The sequence below is a fragment of the Capra hircus genome, chromosome 1, assembly GCF_001704415.2.
Source record: "Capra hircus breed San Clemente chromosome 1, ASM170441v1, whole genome shotgun sequence".
Lineage (NCBI taxonomy): Eukaryota > Metazoa > Chordata > Mammalia > Artiodactyla > Bovidae > Capra > Capra hircus.
In genome coordinates this window covers 143,254,630-143,279,479 of record NC_030808.1, presented here as the reverse complement: position 1 = coordinate 143,279,479, position 24,850 = coordinate 143,254,630, and the positions used below count along the sequence as shown (strand labels likewise).

The 24,850-nt window shown below is 45.6% G+C and overlaps 1 protein-coding gene across 1 annotated transcript in view; it reads left to right on the top strand.

Annotated features, from left to right (window-relative positions):
- Window positions 1–24,850, top strand: part of HSF2BP (heat shock transcription factor 2 binding protein) — an 85,174-nt gene that overhangs the window by 29,340 nt on the left and 30,984 nt on the right. The window contains exons 7-8 of the mRNA XM_005675652.2: window positions 7,601–7,718; window positions 22,070–22,173. Coding sequence (XP_005675709.1) covers window positions 7,601–7,718; window positions 22,070–22,173 — 222 coding nt within the window. The remainder of the gene's footprint in view (window positions 1–7,600; window positions 7,719–22,069; window positions 22,174–24,850) is intronic.

Sequence of the window (24,850 nt, the reverse complement as noted above, 5' to 3'; positions counted from 1 at the left end):
CTCATGCCGGCACTTCTTTAAATAAATACTTGGGTATTTGGCTGCCCCAGGTCTTAGTTTATTTATTTGGTGGCATGTGGGATCTTTAGTTGCAATGTGTGAGATTTAGTTTCCTGATCATGGGTGGAACTTGGATCTTCCGAATTGGGAGTGTGGAGTCTTAGCCACTGGACCACCAGGGAAGTCCCTGGGGTCTCTTTTTTAGCAGAATGTTTAATGCTTGCAAATTTAATGATTAGATTTTCTGCTGTTTGCAAGTGACTCCAAAAGTCTGTGATGTGTGTGACTTTCCCTTCTGCTGAGTTGTGATTTTGAATTGCTTCAATTGCCAGCTGGTGTGCAGTGGTGAGGTCACGGGCCAGTGGTTAAAGCCAGCCTGTTGCTGAGCTGACAAGCTCAACTTGGCTTTGTTTTTCCCTACCTGGAGTGGCTCACTTAGGAGCTCTCACGAAGAGTCAGAAGTGGGCATGTCTGCATTCCACTTACAGGCTGATGAACGTGATGCGACGTTTACGCACTTGTGTTGGTGTTTACTGCTGCTCCCCCGAGGCCTCGGGGCCTTCCGTGTCTCAGACCCCAAGACTGTTCCACCAGCAGATGTCTCGGTTAGCTGTCAGATAGATCTCTGCCTTCTAAACTTACCTGCGGGAAACTCGCCTTACAGCTTTTTTTTTCGCCTTGTTGGAATCCTGTAAGTTTTGACAAATGCATGCAGTCACATTACCACCACAGTGAAGATGTGGAAAAGTTCCATTTCCTCCCTCTTGTCTCCCCCCCACCACCTTTCTTTTGCAGCCAGCCCCTCCGCCCACCATCAGCACCAACCAGCTGCTCGTCTGGCAGTTTGCTGCGCTTTTTAGCTGAATTTTCCTGGCTGGCCTGTCTGGTGTCCAGTGTCCACCCTTGGGGAGCAGGTGCTGGCCTCCCATTTCTCCTTGCAGCCCCTGCCTTTTCCTATTTTTTCCTGTCAGTTGGTTGATTCTGCAACCTCAACTCTGATGTGTTCAGGATAAGTTGTGATTTTTCAAATTATCTGCCTGCCTCTTTTTAAAGAATGGAGGTGTCGCTCTTTTCAGTTTACTGTGTCCTAAGCAAAAGCTGGCTGTCAGAGATTGGTTTAAACTGTGAAATTTGTGAATTTTTCTTATCCATAGTCACTGTTGTTAATAATAGATTAATAGTAATACAGAGTGTGGATTTTTAGGCCCAGCTAGTCCACTTCCTGGGATATCAGTTCTCTGGACTTTATTTTCATCGTTATTTTTATAATGCCTGCTCAGTACCGTACCCGTTGTTGTGCATGTTACTGCGCTAGGGGGAAGTGGTAGCATATTGTAAGCCAGGGGCCTGTTTAACACAGGCTGTGCAATTGTTTTCTACAACTTTCATAAGTGGACACATATAGAACTTAAAAGGAGATGGCAAATTGTTATCGCAACCCTGTGAAGGTTAACTTGTGTAGCTTACAAATGGAAAACTTATTTTTCTGACTACCTTTTCTACTTTTTGACTATTTGGAAGTTATAATTGCATTCCTTGTCTCTAAATTCTGGGTTTATTCATTCAAACAGTGTTAGGTAATGATTGTTGTTATTTAGTCTCAAAGTTGTGTCCAACTCTTTTGTGACCCTATAGACTGTAGCCCACCAGGCTCCTCTGTCCATGGGGTTTCCCAGGCAAGAATACTGGAGTGGGTTGCCAGTTTCTTTTCCAGGGGATCTTCCTGACCCAGGGATTGAAATCACTTCTCCTGCACTGGCAGGCGGATTCTTTACCACTGAGCCACCAGGGAAGCCCTTAGGTAATGATTAATGAATTAAAATTTCTTTTTATTTCCATGCCTCACAGCTTGTGGGATCTTAGTTCCCCTACCAGGGAGGACCCGGGCCCAGCAGTGAGAGTGCCGAATCCTAACTACTAGGCTGCCAGAGAACTCCCCCAAGTTACTTTTTTGATTGTTGATAATTTGTGGCAGGACTGGATCCAGCTTATCTGTCATGGATGTAATAGTTGCCCAGAGCTTATAGCAGCGTGCCCTAGTGTCAGTGACCAGCGCTGCTCCTGGCCCCTCTGTGCTTCTGCCTCCTGATTCCCACCCTCACGTGCTTGCACTGACACAGGGGAGCAGAGTCCAGTTCCTCTTCCACCACTGACCAGCCCTGTGCTCTTTACACTGTGACCCCCAGCTTCGTCTTCTGAAAAGAGAGGCTTAGGGCCCCAGATGAAGATTAAGGTCTGCCCCAGCCCTGGACTGCGGGTGCTCTGAGAAAGGAGGCTGTGATCCTTGCGTCTGGGATCAGGTGATGGTCTCTGAGGGCCAGTTGGCCTTCACTGTGTGCCATATCCTTGAGTAACTGTCCCGAGAGCAGTGTTTCTCAGCCTCAGCAGTAAATGCTCTGTTTGGGGGTGTTCTTTGCACTGTAGGGTTTAGGAACATCCCTGCACTCTGCCCTGAGAGTCCAGGAGCAGCCCCTGGGGTGGCAGCCAAGAGTGTCTCCAGTGGTTGCCAGGTGTCTCTTGGCGGCAAAATTGTGCTCTCTTGCCACTTTGAGAACCACTGCCCTGTATCATGGCCTTAACCTGTCTTGTACATACAAAGTTTATGATAATCTGGGATGTTAGAGGTAAATGCAGAGAGCTATTTTGAGATGCTGAAAACTGTTTTGGTTTCTGTGTCCCCTGGGTGTGAATCTGACATGTTTGATGTTGTCTATCTATATAGAGGTCTTGCTAATTCAGGGGAATTTGATACCTGTTATCTACAATATCCAGTTAATCACAGACATTGTCTTTCAATGGTTTGTCTTGGATAATTGGGGATACTTTGTAATCTCTCCTTAGATAATGCCCTTCCTTCAGTTGACAGAGTGTGACCAAGATAAGAAACTGTTGTTTTGTGGAATTGGAGTGTTTCCTTGAAACTCATGTCCCTTTTGTAGCTGGCTCAGTTAAAAGATAAGCATAGTCAGTTCAGTTCAGTTCATTTCAGTTGCTCAGTTGTGTCCAACTCTTTTGCGACTCCATGAACCATAGCACACCAGGCTTCCCTGTCCATTACCAACTCCCAGAGTTCACCCAAACTCATGTCCATTGAATCAGTGATGCCATCCAACCATCTCATTCTCTGTTGTCCCCTTCTCCTCCTGCCTTCAATCTTTTCCAGTATCATGGTCTTTTCAAACGAGTCAGCTCTTTGCATCAGGTGGCCAAAGGATTGGAGTTTCAGCTTCAGCATCAGTCCTTCCAATGAACACCCAGGACTGATCTCCTTTAGGATGGACTGGTTGGATTTTCTTGCAGTCCAAGGGACTCTCAAGAGTCTTCTCCAACACTACAGTTCAAAAGCATCAATTCTTTGGTGCTCAGCTTTCTTTATAGTCCAACTCTCACACCTATACATGACCACTGGAAAAACCATAGCCTTGACTAGATGGACCTTTGTTGGAAAAGTAATGTCTCGGCTCTTTAATATGCTATCTAGGTTGGTCATAACTTTCCTTCCAAGGAGTAAGCATCATTGAATTTCATGGCTGCAATCATCATCTGCAGTTATTTTGGAGCCCCCCAAAATAAAGTCTGACACTGTTTCCACTGTTTCCCCATCTACTTGCCATGAAGTGATGGGACCGGATGCCATGATCTTCGTTTCCTGAATGTTGAGCTTTAAGCCAGCTTTTTCACTGTCCTCTTTCACTTAAGCACAGTCAGTCTTAGAGTTTTCCAGATTAAAGGAATGTAAGAGGAGGACTGTGAGATTGAGGACAGGAGGCGAAGGGGACAACAGAGGATGAGATGGTTGGATGGCGGCATCAACTCAATGGACATGAGTGAGCAAACCGAGGAGATGGTAAAGGACAGGGAAGCACCTAGTATGCTGCAAAGAGGTGGACACAACAATGGAACCTTTCACTGATGGGGGTTCTGGGATTATAGTTAACTTTGCGATTGTTTCTTGAATCATACATAGTATGGGCAAATAATATTCAGATTGGTTGTAATTTGTGTGTAGGAGAGTTTTCTAGGACTCTAAAATTTTCCTTCTGTAGTGCCTTTTCTTTATCCATTTCATTTACAAAATAAATGCCTATCCATTAAACTTTGCAGGGGCTGTGTCCAGAGAACAGGGGTGGTGATGGTCTCAGAGTAACAGTTAGAGATTGGGAGAAACGGAAGGTGCTGCGAATCTGTCTTTCCTAAGAGTGCAGTTGAGTGTTAAGGGAAGGAATCTGAACAAATTGAAAGACAGGAATTACACTTGTAGACGGGCTGTTGGAAAGTTGGGGGTTCTGCTTGGAGCTCTTTAATTCATGGTGGGTCAACAGGTTATAGCACCTGGCTGGCAGTGGAGCTCTGCCAGCATAGGCCTGGCCCTTGATTTCTCTGTGACTGGGCGCCCTAACAGTCTGAACACACACTCTTCCGTGGTGGAGATGTATCTGACCCCGTGAAGCAGGTTGAGCATATTTTCATGCATTTGTTGGCCGTTTAAGTCCTTTGCACATTTCAAAATTAAGTCATTTGCCTTTTTATCATTGAGTTAGAATTCTTTGTATATTGTAGATACCAGTCCCTTATCAGGTATATTATTTACAAACCTTTCCTGTCATTCTGTAGTTGTCTTTTCGCTTTCTTGGTAGTGTCCTTTGAAGCGCAAAAGTGGTACTTTTTGATGATATCCAGTGTAATTTTTTCTTTAGTTGCTTGCTTTTTTGTTGTCATATATAAGAAGTCATTGGCTTAATTCAAGAATATGAAGATTTACCCCTGTGTTTTCTTCCAAGAGTTTTATAGTTTTAGCTCACACATTTGGCTCTTTGATCCATTTTGGGTTAATTTTTATGTATGGTATAAGGTAGGGGTTCAGTCTTTTTTCTTTGCATGTGGCTATCCAGTTGTCCCAGCACCATTGGTTGAAGATTATTCTTTTATCCTTTCTCCATTCAGTTGTCTTGATCCCATTCTTGAAAATCAGTTAATCACAAATTTGACTGTTTATTTCTGGACTCTCACTTCTACCATTGATCTGTGTTACTATTATTATGTCAGTACCTTGTTATGATTCCTATTGTAAAAAATAAGACAAAATAATTACAAGGTAAAGCAAAAGTATCAAACATAATACCCTTCAACTTTTTACATTTTTTATCAGCATATGTAATTCACACTAGTTTCATTTCTTAAATTATATAATAACTTCTAGAAATACCTATAAACTTTGAAGACAAATGAACCTAGAGGAGAAAAAAATGTGCAGTTTAACAGAAAATTAAACCAGCAATCCTTCACAGTCCTAGGGCTAACTCATGAGTATCCCAGATAGGCTGATAATTACCGGAGCTGTCAGTATAGAAATTTGTTGACATTTATTTCCCTGGTGGCTCAGATGGTAAAGCGTCTGCCTGCAATGCCGGAGACCTGGGTTCGATCCCTGGGTTGGGAAGATCCCCTGGAGAAGGAAACGGCAACCCACTCCAGTACTCTAGCCTGGAAAATCCCAGGGACGGAGGAGCCTGGTAGGCTACAGTCCATGGGGTCTCAAAGAGTCGGACACGTCTGAGCGACTTCACTTTCACTTTCATTTTACTTCATAGTTGCTCCTTCATCTGTGTTTAGTGAAAGGGAAGATTGGCCTTCATCCTTACAATACTGGATACGTGGGAAGGAACCTCACTCACCAGTAAAGTTGCTGTGTCTTGTTGGGTGGTGGTGTTTGCTCTGGTACAGTGTACGTTTTGCTCTGTAACTTTTTTCTTCAGTGACATGTTAGTGATGTTTCTGTTATCTATTGCTGTGTAACCAACTGCCCCCAAACCTTGTCATTAAACAATAGCAGTCATTTATTTCTCTCGAGAACTTGCAGTTTGCTCTGGACTTGGCAGGGAGGGTCTGCTGCTGCTCTGCCCTGACTGGGACCTCAGCTAGGCTGACTCACATTGCTGTGGGTAGAATAGCTGGGGGTGAGCAGGACTCCGCCTCTCCTTGTGGAGTCTCGGGCCTCTCCATGGTATACTTGAACATAGTTGCATTTCAGCAAGAGTCAGATTTCTTTCCTAGCAATCAGGGCTCCTAGAGCAACTGGCAAGCTGCCAGGTTCTTTGTGTCTTGCCTTGAAAGTCGTGCAGCAGGTGGGTTGCGTTCTGGTTCATACACAAGTCAGGAACAACACAAGGCCTGCAGACCAGAGGCATGGTTTGTTGGCAAGCCATCTCTGGAAACTACTAAAGTAGGCAGCTAGAATGTGTGTTTCCTTTTTTAACATGAAGAATGTCATCTCCAAAAACTTACTTAAAATGACTTTGAGTTTATGATGCCCAATGCTTCATTTCCCCCCAGGTATTTCTTTGGTAAATCTAGAGTGTTTCCTGTGATAGAAAATATAGTCATCAGGTTCAAATTCATTGAACAAATAAGATTACATTTGTATCAGTGAAGGGTCCTGTCTTCAGTAAAGTTATCGCTGTCATGAAATTATATTCCAAATTAAATAGCATGAGGCAATTATGAGGCAAAAATTGCTGGAATACCAAGCAGAAATGGGAACAATATTCTCGTTTGATCAGGAATGTCCAGGATCTGGTTCCATAGGGTTGGCCTGCTAGCATAGATGAAATTTATATTCTGCTATTAGATTACAGTTAGTCAAAGACAGAGCAAGTCAGTGATAGAATTTATACTCCATTGTTGATAGTTATTAGCAAATGAAAAATAGAAGAACAGTTCCTTAAACTTGTAGAGGGTCTTGCCAGAACCATCCAGTGAACACCACGCTTAACTGGAAGTGCATCGGTGAGGCCAGAAGAAGCCTGCGGGTGCTGCTGCCCTGTCTCCTCCAGCCAGACCGGCTCATGTGGGTTAGGAATTTCAGTCGCTCTGAATCATGCTTTATTGTTAGACCTAGCCAAGGAAAAATCATACCGGCACATACATAAATATTCTGGATTACTGACGTGTCCTTGTAGGTATCTGGGAGTGTGACGGAGCCAGTGTTAGCTCCACAGTGTCCCTGGGGAGGCAGGGTGATGACTTGGTCTGGTTTCCTTCTTGGTTCTGTGGGACCTCAAGCATGAAGAAAGGTGACACTTGCTGACCCACAATGGTATGTACAATTTATACAAAAAAATTTTCTTGTAATCAGTTTTTTCCTGGTCTCTCTTGACCTCATGATTTCAGTTTGGTATTCTAGTTTAAAGTCATCAGGATTTCACCCCTAGGGTTGAAAGTGTATTTTAGTGTCCTTGGTCCCAGATAAAGTCATCAGCCCCTACCCTCTGTTTGGACCGCAACCACTCATAGCTATTTATCCAGTATTCTGGAGCCTGGTGTTCACTTGCTGTGCTGTGGCCAGACTGCAGCTGTATGTAGACCCAGTGCTCTGTGCCACTACCCAGCCCTTTGCTAATCACAGTGAGCATTGCTCACCTTCTTAGTAACTGCCATGCTTCCCAGTTACCCTGTTCTGGCTGCTGGCTCTGTGGCTAACTATTCTGTGTTCACTAGGTATGTTAGAAGAAAGACAGCAACACTCCTCTGTCTTGGACAGACTTCTCTAGGTTTTGAAATAGCGGTGATTTTGACACTTTGTGTCCTCTTTCTGTTGCAGATGTAGCTGCCATAGCCAGTGGCCGTGAATTCCTGGTTAACTCGAGTCGAGTGCTCCTGGATACCATACTGCAGCTTCTAGGGGACCTGAAGCCCGGACAGTGTACCAAACTCAAAGTGTACGGTGGCTAGTATTGAAAAGTTCACGTTTATTTGCATATGAGTTAGAATTTGCTGATTGGGCCTCTTTTTCAAGCAAACAGTTAATTTAGCTATAGCTCTAAAAAATAGAAGAAACAAATTTCCTGGAGAATTAAGGGATACACTCTCTATTTGATACTGTTTTAGAAAAATAATACAAGCAAAAGGAATCTTCCCACCTCAGGGCAATTAGTAAGTCCCAGATGCTGTCACGGGTGAACTTTAGACTAGGTGATGGCTGTGGCAGCACCCCATTTCCAGGGGCCAGAACCTGGACTCACTTTCCACTTCTGTGTAACAAGCTACTACGCACTGAGTGGTTGAAACAACACCTCCGTCAGGGTCTGTAGGTCAGAGGTTTGAGTTGGCTTGCTTGGTATCCCAGTAAGGCCTCACGAGGCCCAAATCAGGGATGGTCCAGTTGGGTCTCTTTCTAGAGGTTCTGGGTGGAAGTCTGCTTCCACATGCATTCAGGTTGCTGCTGCTGCTGCTGCTGCTGCTGCTGCTGCTAAGTCGCGTCAGTCGTGTCTGACTCTGTGCGATCCCATAGCCGGCAGCCCACCAGGCTCTGCCATCCCTGGGATTCTCCAGCAAAAAACACTGGAGTGTGTTGCCATTTCCTTCTCCATTGCATGAAAGTGAAAAGTGAAAGTGAAGTCGCTCTGTCGTATCCAACTCTTTGCGACCCCATGGACTGCAGCCCACCGGGCTCCTCCGTCCATGGGATTTTCCAGGCAAGAATACTGGAGTGGGGTGGCATTGCCTTCTCCGATTCAGGTTGCTGGAGGAACCCAGTTCCTTGTGTTCACAGGAGTCTGGTCCTTGCCTCCTTGCTGGCTGTCAGGTGGGGCCACGTTTAGCTTCCAGGGGTGATTGAATTCCTTATCACCTGACCCCCACCCCATCTTCAGATCACAGCAACTCCCTGAATCTTTCTTATACTTTGAAACTTCTTCGATTTCCTCTTCTACCAGCCAGAGAAAACACTCTTCTTTCAATGGGGTCATAGGTTTACATTTGGCATAGCTGAATAAACTCCTTTTTGATTAACTCAGAGCCAGCTGATCAGTGACCTCAGTTGTATCTGCCGAGTCTCACTGCCTGGACCAGGTAACTTAACACGTTGTTGTTGTGGTTTAGTTGCTAAGTCATGTCTGACTCTTTTGTGGAGTCTGCCAGGCTCCTCTGTCCATGGGATTTCCCAGGCAAGAATACTGGAGTGGGTTGCCATTTCTTTTTCCAGGGAATCTTCGTGACCCAGGGATTGAAGCCCCGTCTCCTGCACTGGCAGGCAGGTTCTTTACTGTTGAGACACAGGGAAGCCCGGCTTAACATGACCAGGGTGTTACGTGTCGGCCGCAGGGGTTAGGATAGGAAACCTTGGTCCATTTTCGGATTCTGCTGCTGCACCGTTTATTTCGGGTGTTTGCTTTTACTTCTTGGAGCACTTTAAATAATACCTTCTTTAAGGCTTTGTCAGATACTTTTCATATCTGTGTCGTCTTGGCTTTGGTATGTTTTGATTCTCTTGTTCCACTGAGTTAGGACTTTTCCTATTTCTTTATAGGCTGAGTAATTTTTGGATTGTATCCTGGACATTTGGATATTATGTTTTGAGGTTCTGAGTCTTGCTTAAATCTTATGGGAAATGTTGATGTTTTGTTTCAGCAGGCAGCCAGCCTGATTGGGGTCAGCTCACAAGTTCTGACCAGCCTTCTCTGTTTATGACTTCCATGTCAGTTCCATTTTTTTGTTGTTGTTGTGGTTTTAGCCACATTATGTGGCTTGCAGGATCACAGTTCCCTGACCAGGGATTGAACCTGGGCCATGGCAGTGAAAGTGCTGAGCCCTGGCTGCTAGACCACCAAATCCCAACCACTCCCATCAGTCCCACTTTTAAGAAGCTTTGGCAGTGCTGTTGGGTCTGCCCCTCATGTGTGTCCCTGTCCGAGACCCGGATGATGTGATATTTTAGTTCTCAGAGTCTAGTACGTGCTGCTTATGATCAGATCCACACATGCATAGCTGGGATGAGGCCTGGAGTCTATAGGCGACCTCGTGTGGTCACATTCCTGAGCTCCTAACTCTCCATGATGTCTTGGTGCTTGTTTGTTCCCAGGACCCCCTCTTTAGTCCTTCCCCCAGAAGGCTGGTTCTCTGTGTCCTGAGGTGTCAGGTTCCTGCACTGTGCCCACACCCAGGGCAAGTGCTGGAGTGCAGAGGATCCCAGTTCCTTTGGGCGGTGAGGACGATTCCCTTCCCACAGAGTCTGAGTTACCCGAGGGCTCCCACTGCCTGCCTGGTCGTGCTCCCCCTCATCTCCTCGAGCCTGAGCCCTGGGCTTCTCCTGGCATGCTCCGCGTGGGTCAGGGCCACCCTGGGCTTGGGGGCTGAGTGGTGAACTGCTGGTTTGGTGGTTCTTACCAGTTGTGGTCTTCTTCACAATCCACCTGCTTCTGTTTTCTTTTCTGGGGCCTAACCTAGCTGCTCCTTGTATTCTGTCCAGAGTTTATAGCTGCATCAGAGACAGTGAGAGGGCGGGTGTGTTGACTCGGTCTTCTCTGGAGCAAAGCTCTCAGGTCCATCTAAGTATGTGTATGTACGTGAGCAGTACATGTAGTATAACGTGACATGTAACTTACCTCGTGGTGTGTGTATTTTTATAAGTTGTATGTGGATCTTACCCTTGTAAGTATTTTGCATCAAAGGAAATGTAACATTTGAATTATGTTCTCACTATGGATGGACATGTATGTTATTTTCATGTTTAACTCTACAAATGTAATGTTAAAGTGAAAATCTTTGGCAAACATGTCCTTGCTAACTTGTGTGAGAGTTCTTTGAAGAGTTTTCCCAGAAGTGCAGTGTTTGAGATAAAGGACATGCACATTCAGTTTTATGAAGCGCCGCCACATGGGTCACCAGAGTGCACAGTTGCACGCACACACACAGAGCTCTGTCTTCCACTCCCTCATCAGTTCTTCATGGTTCTGTTCCTGTAAAGAACACTCATGTTATCTCTGTTTCTGTCTTTAGGTTTAACTTACCAGGGAGGGTGCGATTCTCTTCACATGTCCATAGCATGAGTTTTTTTCCATGAATGCCTGTTGCCCATTTTCTGTTGGGTTGTCTTTTTCTTTATGATTTGTTGTCTGTCATTCTGCTGTCTCTTGCTTCTGTGTCTATACATGGTCAGCGTTTGCGGGGCCAGCCAAACCCCTGCTCCAGTTGCTGTGGCGTGGTGTGGCGCCTGGGGCTCTTCTCGCCTCTCTGTATCTGGCATGGAGCCCTCTGCCTCTTTGTCCTGATGGGTTCCTGTCCACCGCAGCGGGAGGTGGGAGGACCGCCTGCAGAGACGTTTGCTTGCTTACTTGACAGGCTTCCTTCTGACTCCTGAGCGCAGTGTGAGCAGCTGTCAGCCTCGAGCCCTCTTGGGGTCCCTGAAGCAGGTCCCCCGCTTGGCTGTCTCCAGCTGCCTCCTGATATGCACACTGTCACCCTCGTCCTGCATCCCTGTTGAAGTCCAGCCCCGAGTGCTCTGAACTAGGACCTCTCGTTCCGCAAGCGCTTCCTTTGCTTTGTGACCTCTCCTCGACTTGACTGCATCTTGCCTTTTTCTTGGAGATTTTACTTTCCTTTCCACGTTTGTGATCAAAGGCTGCTCCTTTTCAGCAGCTTGGGTACCTCAGAGCCAGAGATGGGGATTAAAAAAAATTATTTACAGCAAGTTTTTACTTTCACAACAAGATTGAGAGGAATATACACTTCCCCATAAACCTCTACCCCTGCTCCCCATGCACGGCTCTCCCAATTATCAACATGACTCACGAGAATTTTTTTTTTTACCAAGGCTGAACCTGCTTTGATGCGTCGTAATTGCCCAGAGACCATAGCGTACGTGCAGCTGTGGTCCATGTGTGGATTTGGGCAGATATGTCATGACCCACGTTCGTTGTTATAACAGCGTGCAGAGGGTCCTGGACTTTGTCCTCGTGCGCATTGTCAGCCTACGAGGTGGGCAGCTCCGTCTCGGTCCTCAGACACGTACTGCTGTCGCGTTCAGCTCCTTCCTCCTGTTGCCTCCAAACCTTGCCGAGACTCCCGCTCCGCACTGCCTCTCTCCTCCAGTCACTCTGTTGGCCGCCTGGCTCACTTGGATCTGCTAGTGAGGCGTGTCAGGGTTTCCCTTGCTCTGTCAGCAGCCCCAGGCCCCTCCCCGCCATCTCCTGAGCACTGACCTTCGACCAGCTGTCACCTGCTCCCTTCCTGGTTGCCGTGGTGCTGGAGGAGGTTTCCAGATGCAGTCATGCATCAGTTCACCCTCCCCTGGTCCTGAGCCCCGTGCAGCCCTCATCTGTCCTTTATTTCTCTGCAGCACAGGTGTGGGGGTCCCAGCAGGTGCTTTCCTGCCTATTCCCCAGGGAAAACTGAGGGTCGTGGCCTATGCTTACCCACCTTGCTGCCTCACTCTTTACCCGCCTCACCAGCAGTTCTCTCATGTGGCCTTGTGAGATTAGGGGGCTTTCACTAGCTGTCCTTTTGCTTAGTTGCTCTCTGGGACTTTGCTCAGTTAGTTGTCGTCTCTTGCTTTGGCATCTCCGAGTTCTCCCTCCCCACTGGCTCCTTCTCAGCCTGCGTTCTCCCAGCTGTGCTCTGACCACTGTCCATAGGACCCTGGGGTTTGTATTGGCCAGCTCTGCTAGGACCTGGGTGGCTTTGAATTTTCCATGACATGGCGCATCTTCCTGAGATGAAGGGCTGGTTCATGGCACTGTGTTCCTTTTGCTTCTCTTGAAGTCCCCATGGGCCCTGGGGGTCAGTGGCCATATAACAGACTTGACTCTCCCCAGGGCCCCCTCTTTGGTGACAAATGGGACGTTGTTGTGACTTGGCCTCCGTGAGTTCTTTCAATGTTATGTCCTCTCAGGCCATTTAATTTCTCACTAGCTCCAGTTTATCTGCCTTTATTTTTGGAAGACCCTTGTTAAACTCTCCAAGTCTAGAAACTTCCGACGACATCTGGTGGTTGGACACCAGTGGGCCCTGGGGCTTCTCCAGGTGCTTGTGCGGCAGGGTCCAGGGTTGCTGTTGGCTGTATCGTTTAAGCCTCGGCGTCTGTACCTCCAAGGGGATAACCTTCTTGCTACACCAACCAGGACTATGTTCTCTGTTGATAAGTTTTACATCCTCATCAGCCTGTTTGGCGTCTGCACCATGTGGCCACTTGATAGGACTGTGGGCAGCCCCAGGCCGGCCCGAGGCCAGACTCTGTCTGCCGAGGCTGGGGAAGTGAGTTCTGGCAGGTGGTGATGAGCCACTGGGTGGGGGACAGATCCTGCCCACCTCTTCCTCATGCAGCCAGCCCTCAGGGTGTGAAGTGCCTGGAATTTCCCCATCCTCACCAGCATCAGCCCTTACCCTTCCATCTCCAGCCATGGGGCATCAGCCTGGACGCAGAGTGCCCAGCACAGGCAGAGTCTGGGCTGTTGCGTTCAGGGTTGTGCCCTGGGCTTGGGATTGCTGAGGGCCCCCAGGTGTCGTGCTGGCCCTGGGTCTGTCACGGTGGACAGACCCTCAGAGACTCCTGGTTGTGTCTTGTTTTCCCACTGGAGTCACGTGACACTGGTGCTGGCATTCTCCTTGATGCTCAGTAAGAGCTGGAGAAACTCGTTTTGTGTTTCACATCGGAGATCTGGATTTTAGGAATTAGGGTTACTTCCAGCCTTTTAAACTCTTCCTGGAGTCTTATATACACAATTTTCTTATTACCCAAACTTTATTATGATTTACCAGTCGTGTTGACACAAGCCACAGGAAGCTTTCTGAGCTCTTGTTCTCTTTGCTTCTTAGGGTCAGTGTGGGAGCCAGACCTGCTGAGAGTGTCATTGAATGGGTTGGGTAAAGTCCCCGCTGGGGAGAGGGGGCCACTGGGGGATGAGCAGGAAGATGGAGAAAGGGAAGTCCTGGGGGGTGAGCTGGAGGGCAGTGGCAGGGATGGGTTCTCCATAATTCAGCCACTGCTTAGTTCTCCATAAGGTATGCACACCCTCCCCCCGCCCACCACTGGACCTGGGGTTCGGCTCCATGAAGTAGGTTTACTCTGTAGCAGCATTGGTCACTGACACAGCGTGCTTCACCATGCAGGGGCCCCTGAGCGTACAGCATGTGAGGTCAGGAAGGGCAGCAGCTCTGCAGAGTGGGCTTTAGAGAAATTCCTCTGGGGGTGGGGTGCTTCCTCCCCCTGCTTGCAGTTACTGTTGGTTTATACCCCCAGCTGCGGGCTGCCCAGTTGTTACCAACAGTTTAGTGAGGGAGAAGCCCCACTTGGGACGTCTGTCAGGTCCTGTGGTGCAGAACCAGCTTGTGAGCGCTGCAGGAAGACCCATGCTATGTGACCAGAACGGTCCTACTGCATGTCGAGTAGGGGCAGCTCCAAGTGGCTGTGCCAGCCCCGCAGATCGGAGCCTCAGTCAGTGAGGACTCACCATCAGGACCGACGGGCTGACTTTGCCTGTAGACGCCCAGCCTCCAAATGGGAAAGGACTGACCTGGGATAATCAGAATGCAGACTGTACTTCTTGGAAGGTGATTCTGGAGGCTTTTCCGTAAAATGTCTTAAAACAGTAGAGATATTTTAGAACTGAGTTTAGGGCACTGAGCTTTAGTGAGGGAGCTCTGAGCACACACGTCAGGGTGTGTTCAGTGCTTTGTCATCGTCTTCCGTTCACTGTAAGCTTCTGGACAGCACAGGCTGTGTGTCCTCAAGGCCTGGTACACAGAGGTGCTCAGTGAGTGTTGCTGAATGAGCAAATGAGAGGCAAATACTCACTTTCTGGGTTATGATCGTACTTGTTTATTGTTAGAAGTTATACAGTGTGTTACTGTGCATTCGGGTGGCCTGAAACCTCTTCACTTCGGAGTGGCTTGATGCCAACTGAAAAGAAATCTTCAAACATGATCAGGTTTCTAAATGGTTTTCTAGTCAAAACTTTAGTAATATGGGATGGTGGAAAAGTCATCATTAAGGACATTATAAATAATTTATCATGATGTTGGTTAATAGTTAAATGTTTTGAAGAGGAAGGTACGTTTTAAAGACAAAACTTAAATATATTAAAACTCCTTAATTTGGAGTCATCAGCATTTCCAGATATTAACAAAGGTTAACCAACTTCTGAAAAGTTTATCTCCAACATTTCGGGTCTGGAACTAATATATATTATTTTCTAGGCAGCAGAGCTTTCAGCCATAAAATGTTTACTGTTTGTTGAGTACTGCATTTGAGCCTGGTAACCAATGCTGGGTGTAACCTCAGTTCTTTTGAAAGGCATTTTTAGGGTTTTAGCCTATCAAGTTTGATCATTCTGTGTATATTAAAGAAACAAGCAGGGCTTCCCTGGTGGCTCAGTGGTAAAGAATTTGCTTGCCCGTTCAGAAGACTTGTGTTCGATCCCTGATCAGGGAAGATCCTGCATACCCCAAAGCAACTAAGCCCGTGCTCCATAGCTGAGCCCGTGAGTGCCCAGGAGCCACCACTGCTGAGCCCGTGAGTGCCCAGGAGCCACCACTGCTGAGCCCGTGAGCTGCAGTTGCTGAGGCCTGTGCGCCCTAAGGCCTGTGCTCTGCAGCAGGAGAGGCCGCCACATTGAGAAGCCTGCGCACCGCAACTAGAGAGTAGCCTCCAGTCATTGCGACTAGAGAAGAGTCCATGCAGTAATGAAGACCCATCAGCGCCAAAAATAAATAGACAAACACTTACTGAAAAAGAAACAAGCCTGTATTTGGCTTTCTCAGTAAGAAAAAGGTAAATAACAGTGCACTTTGGGGTAGAAGAGGTGGTCAGTCCCTCACAGAGGACATGCTGAACTTCATGACCGTGGAGCAAATCCTTGACCTCAGCCCCAGAGCGAATCATAACCATGATGAGATGCCATTTCATTCCATCTCAGTGAAGGCAGCCTGAGTCTAGCAATTCTGAGCTTTGGGGAGGACATGAGTCCTGTCTACTCTGTGGGTGGGAGGGAGATGAAACGGTGGGGCTGAACCTGTTAGCTGTATGTGCATGTGCCCGGGACGGATAATCCACTACTCCATACCTACTCCAGCGAAAGTGCGGCCCATAAACCCCACGACAGGTGTGTAGAATCATCACAGCACACAGTAGCAAAGTAATGAAACCTCTGTCAGCTAGAGAATAGATAAACAGATTGTGACAGTATGCAGGGACACAGCTGTGAAAATTTATTTGAGACTTACAGACCAACCCAGCCAAACTTCTCATGGTGGTGGGGACCATCAAAGCAGTCGGCTGCTGCTGGTGCAGATGCAGAGAGCAGGATTGGTGGGGTCCACATGTATGTTGTCAAGGTCTGTGGAGATTCACACCTCGCTCCCACATCAGGTGAGGATAGTGGTCCCACCTCTCCGAAGTCCGAGTTCAGATGGAGTTCACTAAGGGGATTTGCTTTTTTAACCAGGGAGGTGGGTGTCGTTCTTTTTCTGTGGGTTCTGTGTTACATAGTTCAATTCAGTTCAGTCACTCAGTCATGTCTGACTCTTTGTGACCCCATGAACTGCAGCACACCAGGCTTCTCTGTCCATCACCAACTCCCGGAGTCCACCCAAATCCATTTCCATTGAGTTGGTGATGCCGTCCAACCCTCTCTTTTCCTGTCATCCCCTTCTCCTCCTGCCCTCAGACTTTCCCAGCATCAGGGTCTTTTCAAATGAGTCAGCTCTTTGCATCAGGTGGCCAAAGGATTGGAGTTTCAGCTTTGAAATCAGTCCCACCAATGAACACCTAGGACTGATCTCCTTTAGGATGGACTGGTTGAATCTCCTTGCAGTCCAAGGGACTCTCAAGAGTCTTCTCTAACACCACAGTTCAAAAGCATCAATTCTTCGGCATTCAGCCTTCTTCATTGTCCAACTCTCTCATGCGTACATGACCACTAGAAAAGGCATAGCCTTGACTAGACAGACTTTTGTTGGCAAAGTAACATCTCTGCTTTTCAATATGCTATCTAGGTTGGTCATAACTTTCCTTCCAAGGAGTAAGCATCTTTTAATTTCACTGCCACAGTCACCATCTGCAGTGATGTTGGAGCCCAGAAAAATAAAGTCTACCACTGTTTCCCCATCTGTTTGCCATGAAGTGATGGGACCAGATGCCATGATCTTAGTTTTCTGAATGTTGAGCTTTAAGCCAACTTTCTCACTCTCCTTTTTCACTTTCATCAAGAGGCTCTTTAGTTTTCCTTCACTTTCTGCCATAAGGGTGGTATCATCTGCATATCTGAGATATTGATATTTCTCCTGGAAATCTTGATTCCAGGTTGTGCTTCTTCCAGCCCAGCGTTTCTCATGATATACTCTGCAGGTACTTGAGTAAAAATACCTAAAGGAAATCAACACTGAATATTCACTGGAAGGACTGATGCTGAAACTGAAGCTCCGATACTTTGGCTGCCTGATGGGAGGAGCTGACTCATTGGAAAAGACCCTGATGCTGAGAAAGATTGAGGGCAGGGGGAGAAGGGGGCGACAGAGGAAGAGGTGGTTGGATGGCATCATCGCCTCAAAGGACATGAGTTTGAGCAAACTCTGGGAGATGGTGAAGGACAGGGAAGCCCAGTGTGCTGCAGACTATGGGGTCACAGAGTCAGACTTGACTGAGCTACTGAACAACAAAATTTTTAGGCTCAGCCTGACTGAAGTGGGGCACCAAGTCAAACCAGCGTGTCACTAATCAGTCACTATGTTCCTGTTTAAAAACCGATCGGCCTCCAACTATGAGTTTCTGTCTGTCATTCAGTCTGAAGTGTCTGATTGTACTGCTCTGCCAGTTACTTCTTTCTCATGTAACATATGCAGCCTTTTCTAAGAAGTTTATTGGTCTTTGATCCTTAGAATTATTTGATGGTGCTAATTTGGCTACTTTAGATTTTAGTCAGTTTTGGATGACTGATGTGTCATGCCTTCTGGTTTGTTTTTAAGGCTGGTTTGTTTGGAAATCCTGGGTGTGTGTGTTCTTTGTTGCTTCCAGGTTACAGGTTACTATTTCTTTTACAATGAAGAATAAGGTAGTTCAGTTGCATCACCTTGACTTCTGGTGACTCAGCCTTGGACGGCAGACTGTCTGGAGGGCTCGCGGGCCTCTTCCTGGGACAGCCTGTGTAGCTCACTGGTGTGGGCCTGCTGCTTCAGATGGAGAGAGGGCCTTTTCACTGGAGAAGAGTTGCTTTTGTAGTATGCAGGTTTACTCATCCTTTATCTTAGCTTTACTTTCAGTCCTTTCACTATCAATGGGGGATGTGTCTCAATCTCGAGACTTTGGAGACAAGGAAATTTGTAACCTATCTTCTGCTTAGGTTCATGGGAGAAAACAGAATTTGCCTACTTTTTTTTGTCATTGGAAGAAAAATGACTCCCAGTATTACAGTACTTTGGGAAACTACATTTCCTTTTAATACTGAAGTACCAGAAGAGTAAGATCATGGCATCCAGTTGCATCTCTTCATGACAGATAGATGGGGAAACAGTGGAAACAATGACAGACTTTATTTTCTGGGGCTCCAAAATCACTGTGGATAGTGACTGCAGCCATGAAATTAAAAGACACTTGCTCCTTGGAAGAAAAACTGTGGTAAACCTAGAGAGTGTATTAAAAAGCAGAGACATCACTTTACTAATAAAAGTCTGTATAGTCAAAGCTATGGTTTTTCCAGGAGTCATGTATGGATGTGAGAGCTGGACCATAAAGAACGCTGAGCACTGGAGAACTGATGCTTTTGAACTGTGGTGCTGGAGAGGACTCTTGAGAGTCCCTTGGACTGCAAGGAGATCAAACTGGTCAATCTTAAAGGAAATCAACCTTGAATATTCATTGGAAGAACTGAAACTGAAGCTCCAATACTTTGGCCACCTGATGTGAAGAGCTGACTCATTGGAAAAGATTCTGATGCTGGGAAAGATTGAGGGCAGGAGGAGAAGGGGGTGACAGAGGACGAGATGGTTAGATGGTATCATCTACTCGGTGGACATGAATTTGAGCAAATTCCAGGAGATAGTGAAGGACAGGGAGGCCTGGTGTCCATTGGGTTGCAAAGAGTCAGACATGACTGAGCGACTGAACACCACCAACCAGAGAAGTGAATTGAAGGGAAAGTCTCTTTTGACCTGATGGTTGGAAATTTGATACGTTATTTACAGTACTTTTGGTTGGAGTAGAAAGGTTGGAACAGAAAGCATTTACATGAGAACCAGTGAGTGGTTCAGGGTTTGTTGTTTACTAAGTGGTGCTGTGACCTGGGAGCTCTCTCTGGTCTTCAGGGAGATGTCCTGACAGTAGCAGGAGGTCAAGTGGTGCTGTGGCGGTTACGTTTGCTCCATTCTAGCTTCTTTGGGATGGAGCTGATGATGACCAAGCGTGAAATTTTAGAGATAGTTGTCAGTTTGTGTTTTTGTCACTTTAAAGTTAAACGCAGTCAGTGGAAGAATTTCAACTAGACGTGTTATCTGGGTTTTGCCCCACACTTCAGTCACCACCTAGATATTAACTTAGCCTTTTAAAATCTAGAGAAGAAAGACTGGCTTGTTTTCTTTTTAGGCTTTAAAGCAGGGCTTGGCAAGCTTTCCCCAAAGGGCCAGATAGAAAAGTTTTAGGCCCTGTGGGCCATGGGATTGCCATTGCAGTGACTCAGCCTGCTGCTCTAGCCAGAAAGCAATGTAGGAAATACACTGGAGTCTGAGGAGTTCCAGCTGTCTGTGCTGGTGACCTGAACGTTTCTCTTCTTGAGATTCTGGATTAGAGAGCTCAGAAAACTCTAAATACTGTGTTGAATCAATCTTCCTCATGAGTACATTATTTGAACATCCCTTAATAACTCATTAAATGAGTTACCAGTGTATAGATTTTGGATATGTGTAAAAGTTGTCAGGAAAACTTGCAAAGATTTGTAATTTTGGCTCATTGTGTGGCTTGTGAGGTGGCAGAAGATGGTAATTTGAGAACTGGGCGCTGCTATTCTGAAGGAGGAGAGGACAGACTGTCTTGCATGCTGCCCTGCTGGGGCTCTCGATTGTGTGGAGCTTGTTCAGTTTCCATATGGAACTTTCCGAGTGCTTGTCATGTCCCAGGAACCGTACCAGCCTGTGTATCTATAAAGACCCATCAGCCATGAAGCTTGCTTTCGACAAGCCAAGTTGAGTGGGGAAGCCAGCTATTTTAACAGGAAACTGTAATACACATTTCCATGGCATGCATGTATGCATATGCCATAATTTATGTAATTAATCCCTTCTTAATGGGCCGATCGCAATCCCTGATTCTCCTTTTGCCTTAGGCTCCATTAGGTCTGGCACAGTACTGTCACTGATCTCATCTTGATTTAAAATTTTGATATATTGCTTATTGTGGAATTTTTGCAGTAGTTTTAACTTTTAAAAGTTACATTACAATATATTTTTAAAACTTTGATTAGTAAGCTTTTTTGGCACCCCATAAATTTGCATCCAAAACACATGCCTCGCTCTCTTTGCCCGCTGGCCTGTGGGTTAACTGTTCAGTTGTACACACTCCAGACACTTCGGGAGGCAGGCTGTGGGCTCTGATTCCTTTTTTTGAAGAGAACTGATGTTTGTCCTAACTACCTAGTTAACTCCACCTGACTTCTCAACTCTGGCTCCCCAAAGGCAGTCAGCAGCTAGATCTGTGCCTCCATCTGTGCTTTTCTTCTTATTCTCCACTGGGCTCCTTACTGTCTGCCTTGTGCAGTGGGCGGTTCAGAGCTGGCTGCAGCCTGGGCAGAATCTGCACTTGAGCCTTAGTGTTCCCCTTGTCCTGGAACCTGCCTTTCTGGGCTTCCTCTTTCCCAGCTTCGTTCTGTTTGCTGTCATTTCTTTAGCTTTCTTTTCTGTTTAGTATTTTTCCTTTCCCATGTGTCAGTTACCCTTGAGTTTTACAGTTTGATTATTAAAGTTTTCTTTCTTCTGTGTTTTGCTTGGTTCTCTTTTGAGCTGCCTTTGTTGGTTATAATCCCCAGTAACTCCTTGATCTCGTTTTAAATTTCTTTTTGAATTATTTAAACCTATTAAACACAGCTATTTTCTATTTGGCAATTGATACTTGTAGTATCTGAGAATTTTTTTTTTTTAATTATGCCTGTCACTGGTTCTTTGTAGTGTTACTTTAAGGACTTATTATTGTTCACGTGTTTTGTGACTTTTATTAGGAACTTACAGTTGTTACACCGTGTTTGTGGGAATTCTTTGGTGACCCAGTCGAGGGCCCTTTGCTTTAAGAGGCTGAAACAGCTCCTCTCCCAGGTCTACTTTCTTATCAACCTGTGGATTTTCAGGCCACACAGAAAGTGTGCATTCAAGCCAAGCTTGGCAGTTTACATTCTTCTGGCTTCATGAAGGGGCCTATGCTCTGAAGCCCTGTTTCATGTTGGTCAGAGGCTATTCTTTCTGTCCCTCTGCACAGAGGTGCTGACACTGACGCCCCATGTCTCTGGAATCAGCCGTCTTTAGGTCTGACCTTCCTGAATTTGAGCTCTCACTCAGTTCCTGGTAAGAGATGGTCTCCCGTCATTTCTTGCAAGCCCATTCATTTTCAAGAGTTTGCAAAATATTTGTATAGCCTTTTCTGTTACTTTGCAATATGAAGTTTTGGGGTTCTCTCTATTCTGCAATATTGTCAGAAGTCAACCCTATAGCTTTTCAGTTTTTATCTGATTCTGTATTACTAGCTGTGGTCCTTTCCCAAGACCATTTGTAAAACCCTGTTTAACTCCAGGTCAGTAGGATTGTTGGTTGTTAGCGATGGTTGGATTGTGGCTTTCTTCATCCTTATATGGTAGATTAAACAGGGTTGAATGGCCTGACCTGGCCACCCAGACTTCATGGGTAACATTCATTGAAAGGTAGGATTAAATTTTAAACAGTGAATTGAACCTTTAGAGTAGAGTATACTTATGAATTGAGGGTTGCCTGTATGTAAATGCAGTATTGGTAATAAAAGGTTAATAAAAGGTAAATAAGGCTTTGAGGTTTCCTGTGCCCTCATTTGTGTCTCTTAATTATGTAAGTTCATAAAAGGTGGGATTACATGGCATTATTGTTCCCCCCTTTCAGGAAGCCTCACAGAGACAAGTATTATTTCGCATACCTTCTACTTACTATGCCTGTCTTCCAGATTGAAGCATTGGCTATCTCAAGTGTGGGGGCTCCCCTAAATGTGTTAGGGTCCTGTGAACTAGGAGATTCATTTAGGGTGAAACTGTGGTGGGGGGCCAGCATTTCAACGCCATTCTCTTTTACGTTTCAGGTTAATGCTGATGTCCCTGTACAACGTGAGCATCAATCTGAAAGGCTTGAAGTACATTAGTGAGAGCCCAGGATTCATCCCTTTGCTGTGGTGGCTTCTGAGTGGTAAGGAGGGGTCCACCTGTCAGTTCCTCGTGCAGCTGGTATACCTGTCCCTCTGTGGCTGGAGGGAGTGGTAAAGTATTAGACGTGAGAGTGGATTATCCCAAGGTGTTACCAGTTTTTTAAGAAACAGATTTTAGATTACAGAAATCTCCCTGGTGTGCTCAGTTATTTCTAGTTCTGTTTCTGAAGTATTGCTTTCAATTTAGTTGTGATTCTGTGATACAGAGAAAAATTACCTAATAAAACAGCTAGTAAGTGGCAGTAACCTGTTCCTTTCTTTGTGAAGGATACAGCACCGTGTGTGTTGTCTGTGGCTCTGAACACCAGGTGTAGAGAAATCCTGTCACGAAGCAGTGGTGCGGGGGTAAAGTCTGAGAGACTGCAGTGCTGGAGGTCCATGTACACACACTCACACACACACCGCTATATATACACGTATGTATATACACGTGCATATCAATATATATATATGTATATATACACACATACATATCAATATGTGTGTGTATATATAATGTTTTTTATTTTCTTCAGAATAAAAAATTTATTTACTCTTTCTCCTCTTCTCCCTTACCTCCAATTGAACCTAAAATTTTGCCCCCATCTTTTCAGCATAATTTTTAATATATTTTTAGTAGAAACATATTTCATTCAAGTGTTCAAAATAGTTAACTTCCCTTTTTTTTTTTTGTAATTCAGATCAGTCTCTATTTTTGAGCTTCAGTTGGTAGTAAATGCTTATTTTTTGGTAACACTTTTTGAGGTATAATTGACATGCAATAGACTATACCCGTTTAAGGCAGACGGTAAGTTTTGACGTAAGTTATACATGGTGAAAGCATCATCACTATCAAGGTAACGAGCATCACTGTCACTCCTGAAAGGTACCCTTGCCCCTTGGAGCTCTCTTTCCCACCCCTGTGTTCCTCTTCCTAGAAAATTACTCACTTTCTCTCTGTGTTACAGGTTAGTTTTAATTTCTCCAGGTTTATATAAATGGAACCATGCATTTTGTGTTCTTTTTTGCCTCTTTTTCACTCAGCATACTTATTTTGAGAAATCCATCTATGTTTTGTGTATTAGTAGTTGATTCCTTTTTATTGCTAAATAGTAAGTATCCTGTTATGTGGATAAAGTGCAGTTGCTTTATTTATTCAGCTGTGGGCTGTCCCCAGGTTGGGCTTATTATGAGCAAAGCTGCCGTGAACACCTTGCATGTCTCTGCGTGGACATAGGCTTCCATTTCTCCCGGGCACATACCTAGAAGGACAGCATCTGGCCTGTGTAGTAGGTGCACGCCCGTTTTAATGAAGTCACCCAGCTGTCACTGCGCAGCGGCGGCGCTGTTCTGCACACGCTCCCCCCGCCCCTCCCCTGCCCCAGCAGAGGGCTAGCGCTGGCTGTGCGCCTTTGTCAGTGCTCTCTGTGCTCGTTCTGCTTAACTGTAGATGTTCTGGGGGTGGGGAAGTGGTGGGTGACAGACCTCACTCAGTCTCAGTTGAGTCGCTCAGTTGTGTCTGACTCTTTGCCACCCCATGGACTACAGCACACCAGGCTTCCCTGTCCATCACCAACTCCCAGAGCTTGCTCAACTCATGTCCATCGAGTTGGTGATGCCATCTAACCATCATCCTCTGTTGTTCCCTTCTCCTCCTGCCTTCAGTCTTCCCCAGCATCAGGGTCTTTTCCAAGGAGTCAGTTCTTCGCATCAGGTGGCCAAAGTATTGGAGTTTCAGCTTCAGCATCAGTCCTTCCAATGAATATTCAGGACTGATTTTCTTTAGGATTGACTGGTTTGATCTCCTTGAAGTCCAAGGGACTCTCAAGAGTCTTCAACACCGCAGTTCAAAAGCATCAATTCTTCAGCACTCAGCCTTCTTTATGGTTCACCTCTCACATCCATATGTGACTACTGAAAAAAACCATAGCTTTGACTAGACAGACCTTTGTCGGCAAAGTAATGTCTCTGCTTTTTAATATGCTGACTAGGTTGGTCATAGCTTTTCTTCCAAGGAGCAAGCGTCTTTTAAAATCATGACTGTAGATCACTACATTTATGTTATTACTAATTTGTATTTAGTTATTACTAATTTGCATTTATGTTATGACTAATAATGTTGAGCATCTCTTCCTGTGTTTATTTGCCCATCCTGATATCTTCTCTGATTAAATGTCTGTTCGCACTTTTTGCCCATTAAAAGAAAATCAGGTTGTTTCAATTGAACACTGAGATTCTTTGCGTATTCTGCATACAAATCCTTTGTCACATATCTAGTTTGCAGATAATTTCTCCCAGTCTGTTGCTTGCCTTTTCATGCTCTTAATAGCGTCTTTAAAGAACAGAAGTTATTAATTTTGGTGATGTTTAATTTATTGTTCTTTTTCTTCTATGAATCATGCTCTTGGTATAGAAATTTTTGCCTAACTGAGGGTCACATGGATTTTTAAAATGTTTTCTTCTATCTTTTTGCATTTCTCCATTTCACATTTAGGTCTGTGATAAATTTGAATTAATATGTATTGAGAGCTAGGACTCCAAGTTGTGTGTGTTCTATTTTGCATGAAGCCACCACCTAGCTGATCCGTCTCCATTTGTCTGGAAGATTTTCCCTGCTCAGCAGGGCTGTGTTTGGACCTTTGCTGAAAATCTGATGACCTTCTATGAGAGGGTGTAGTT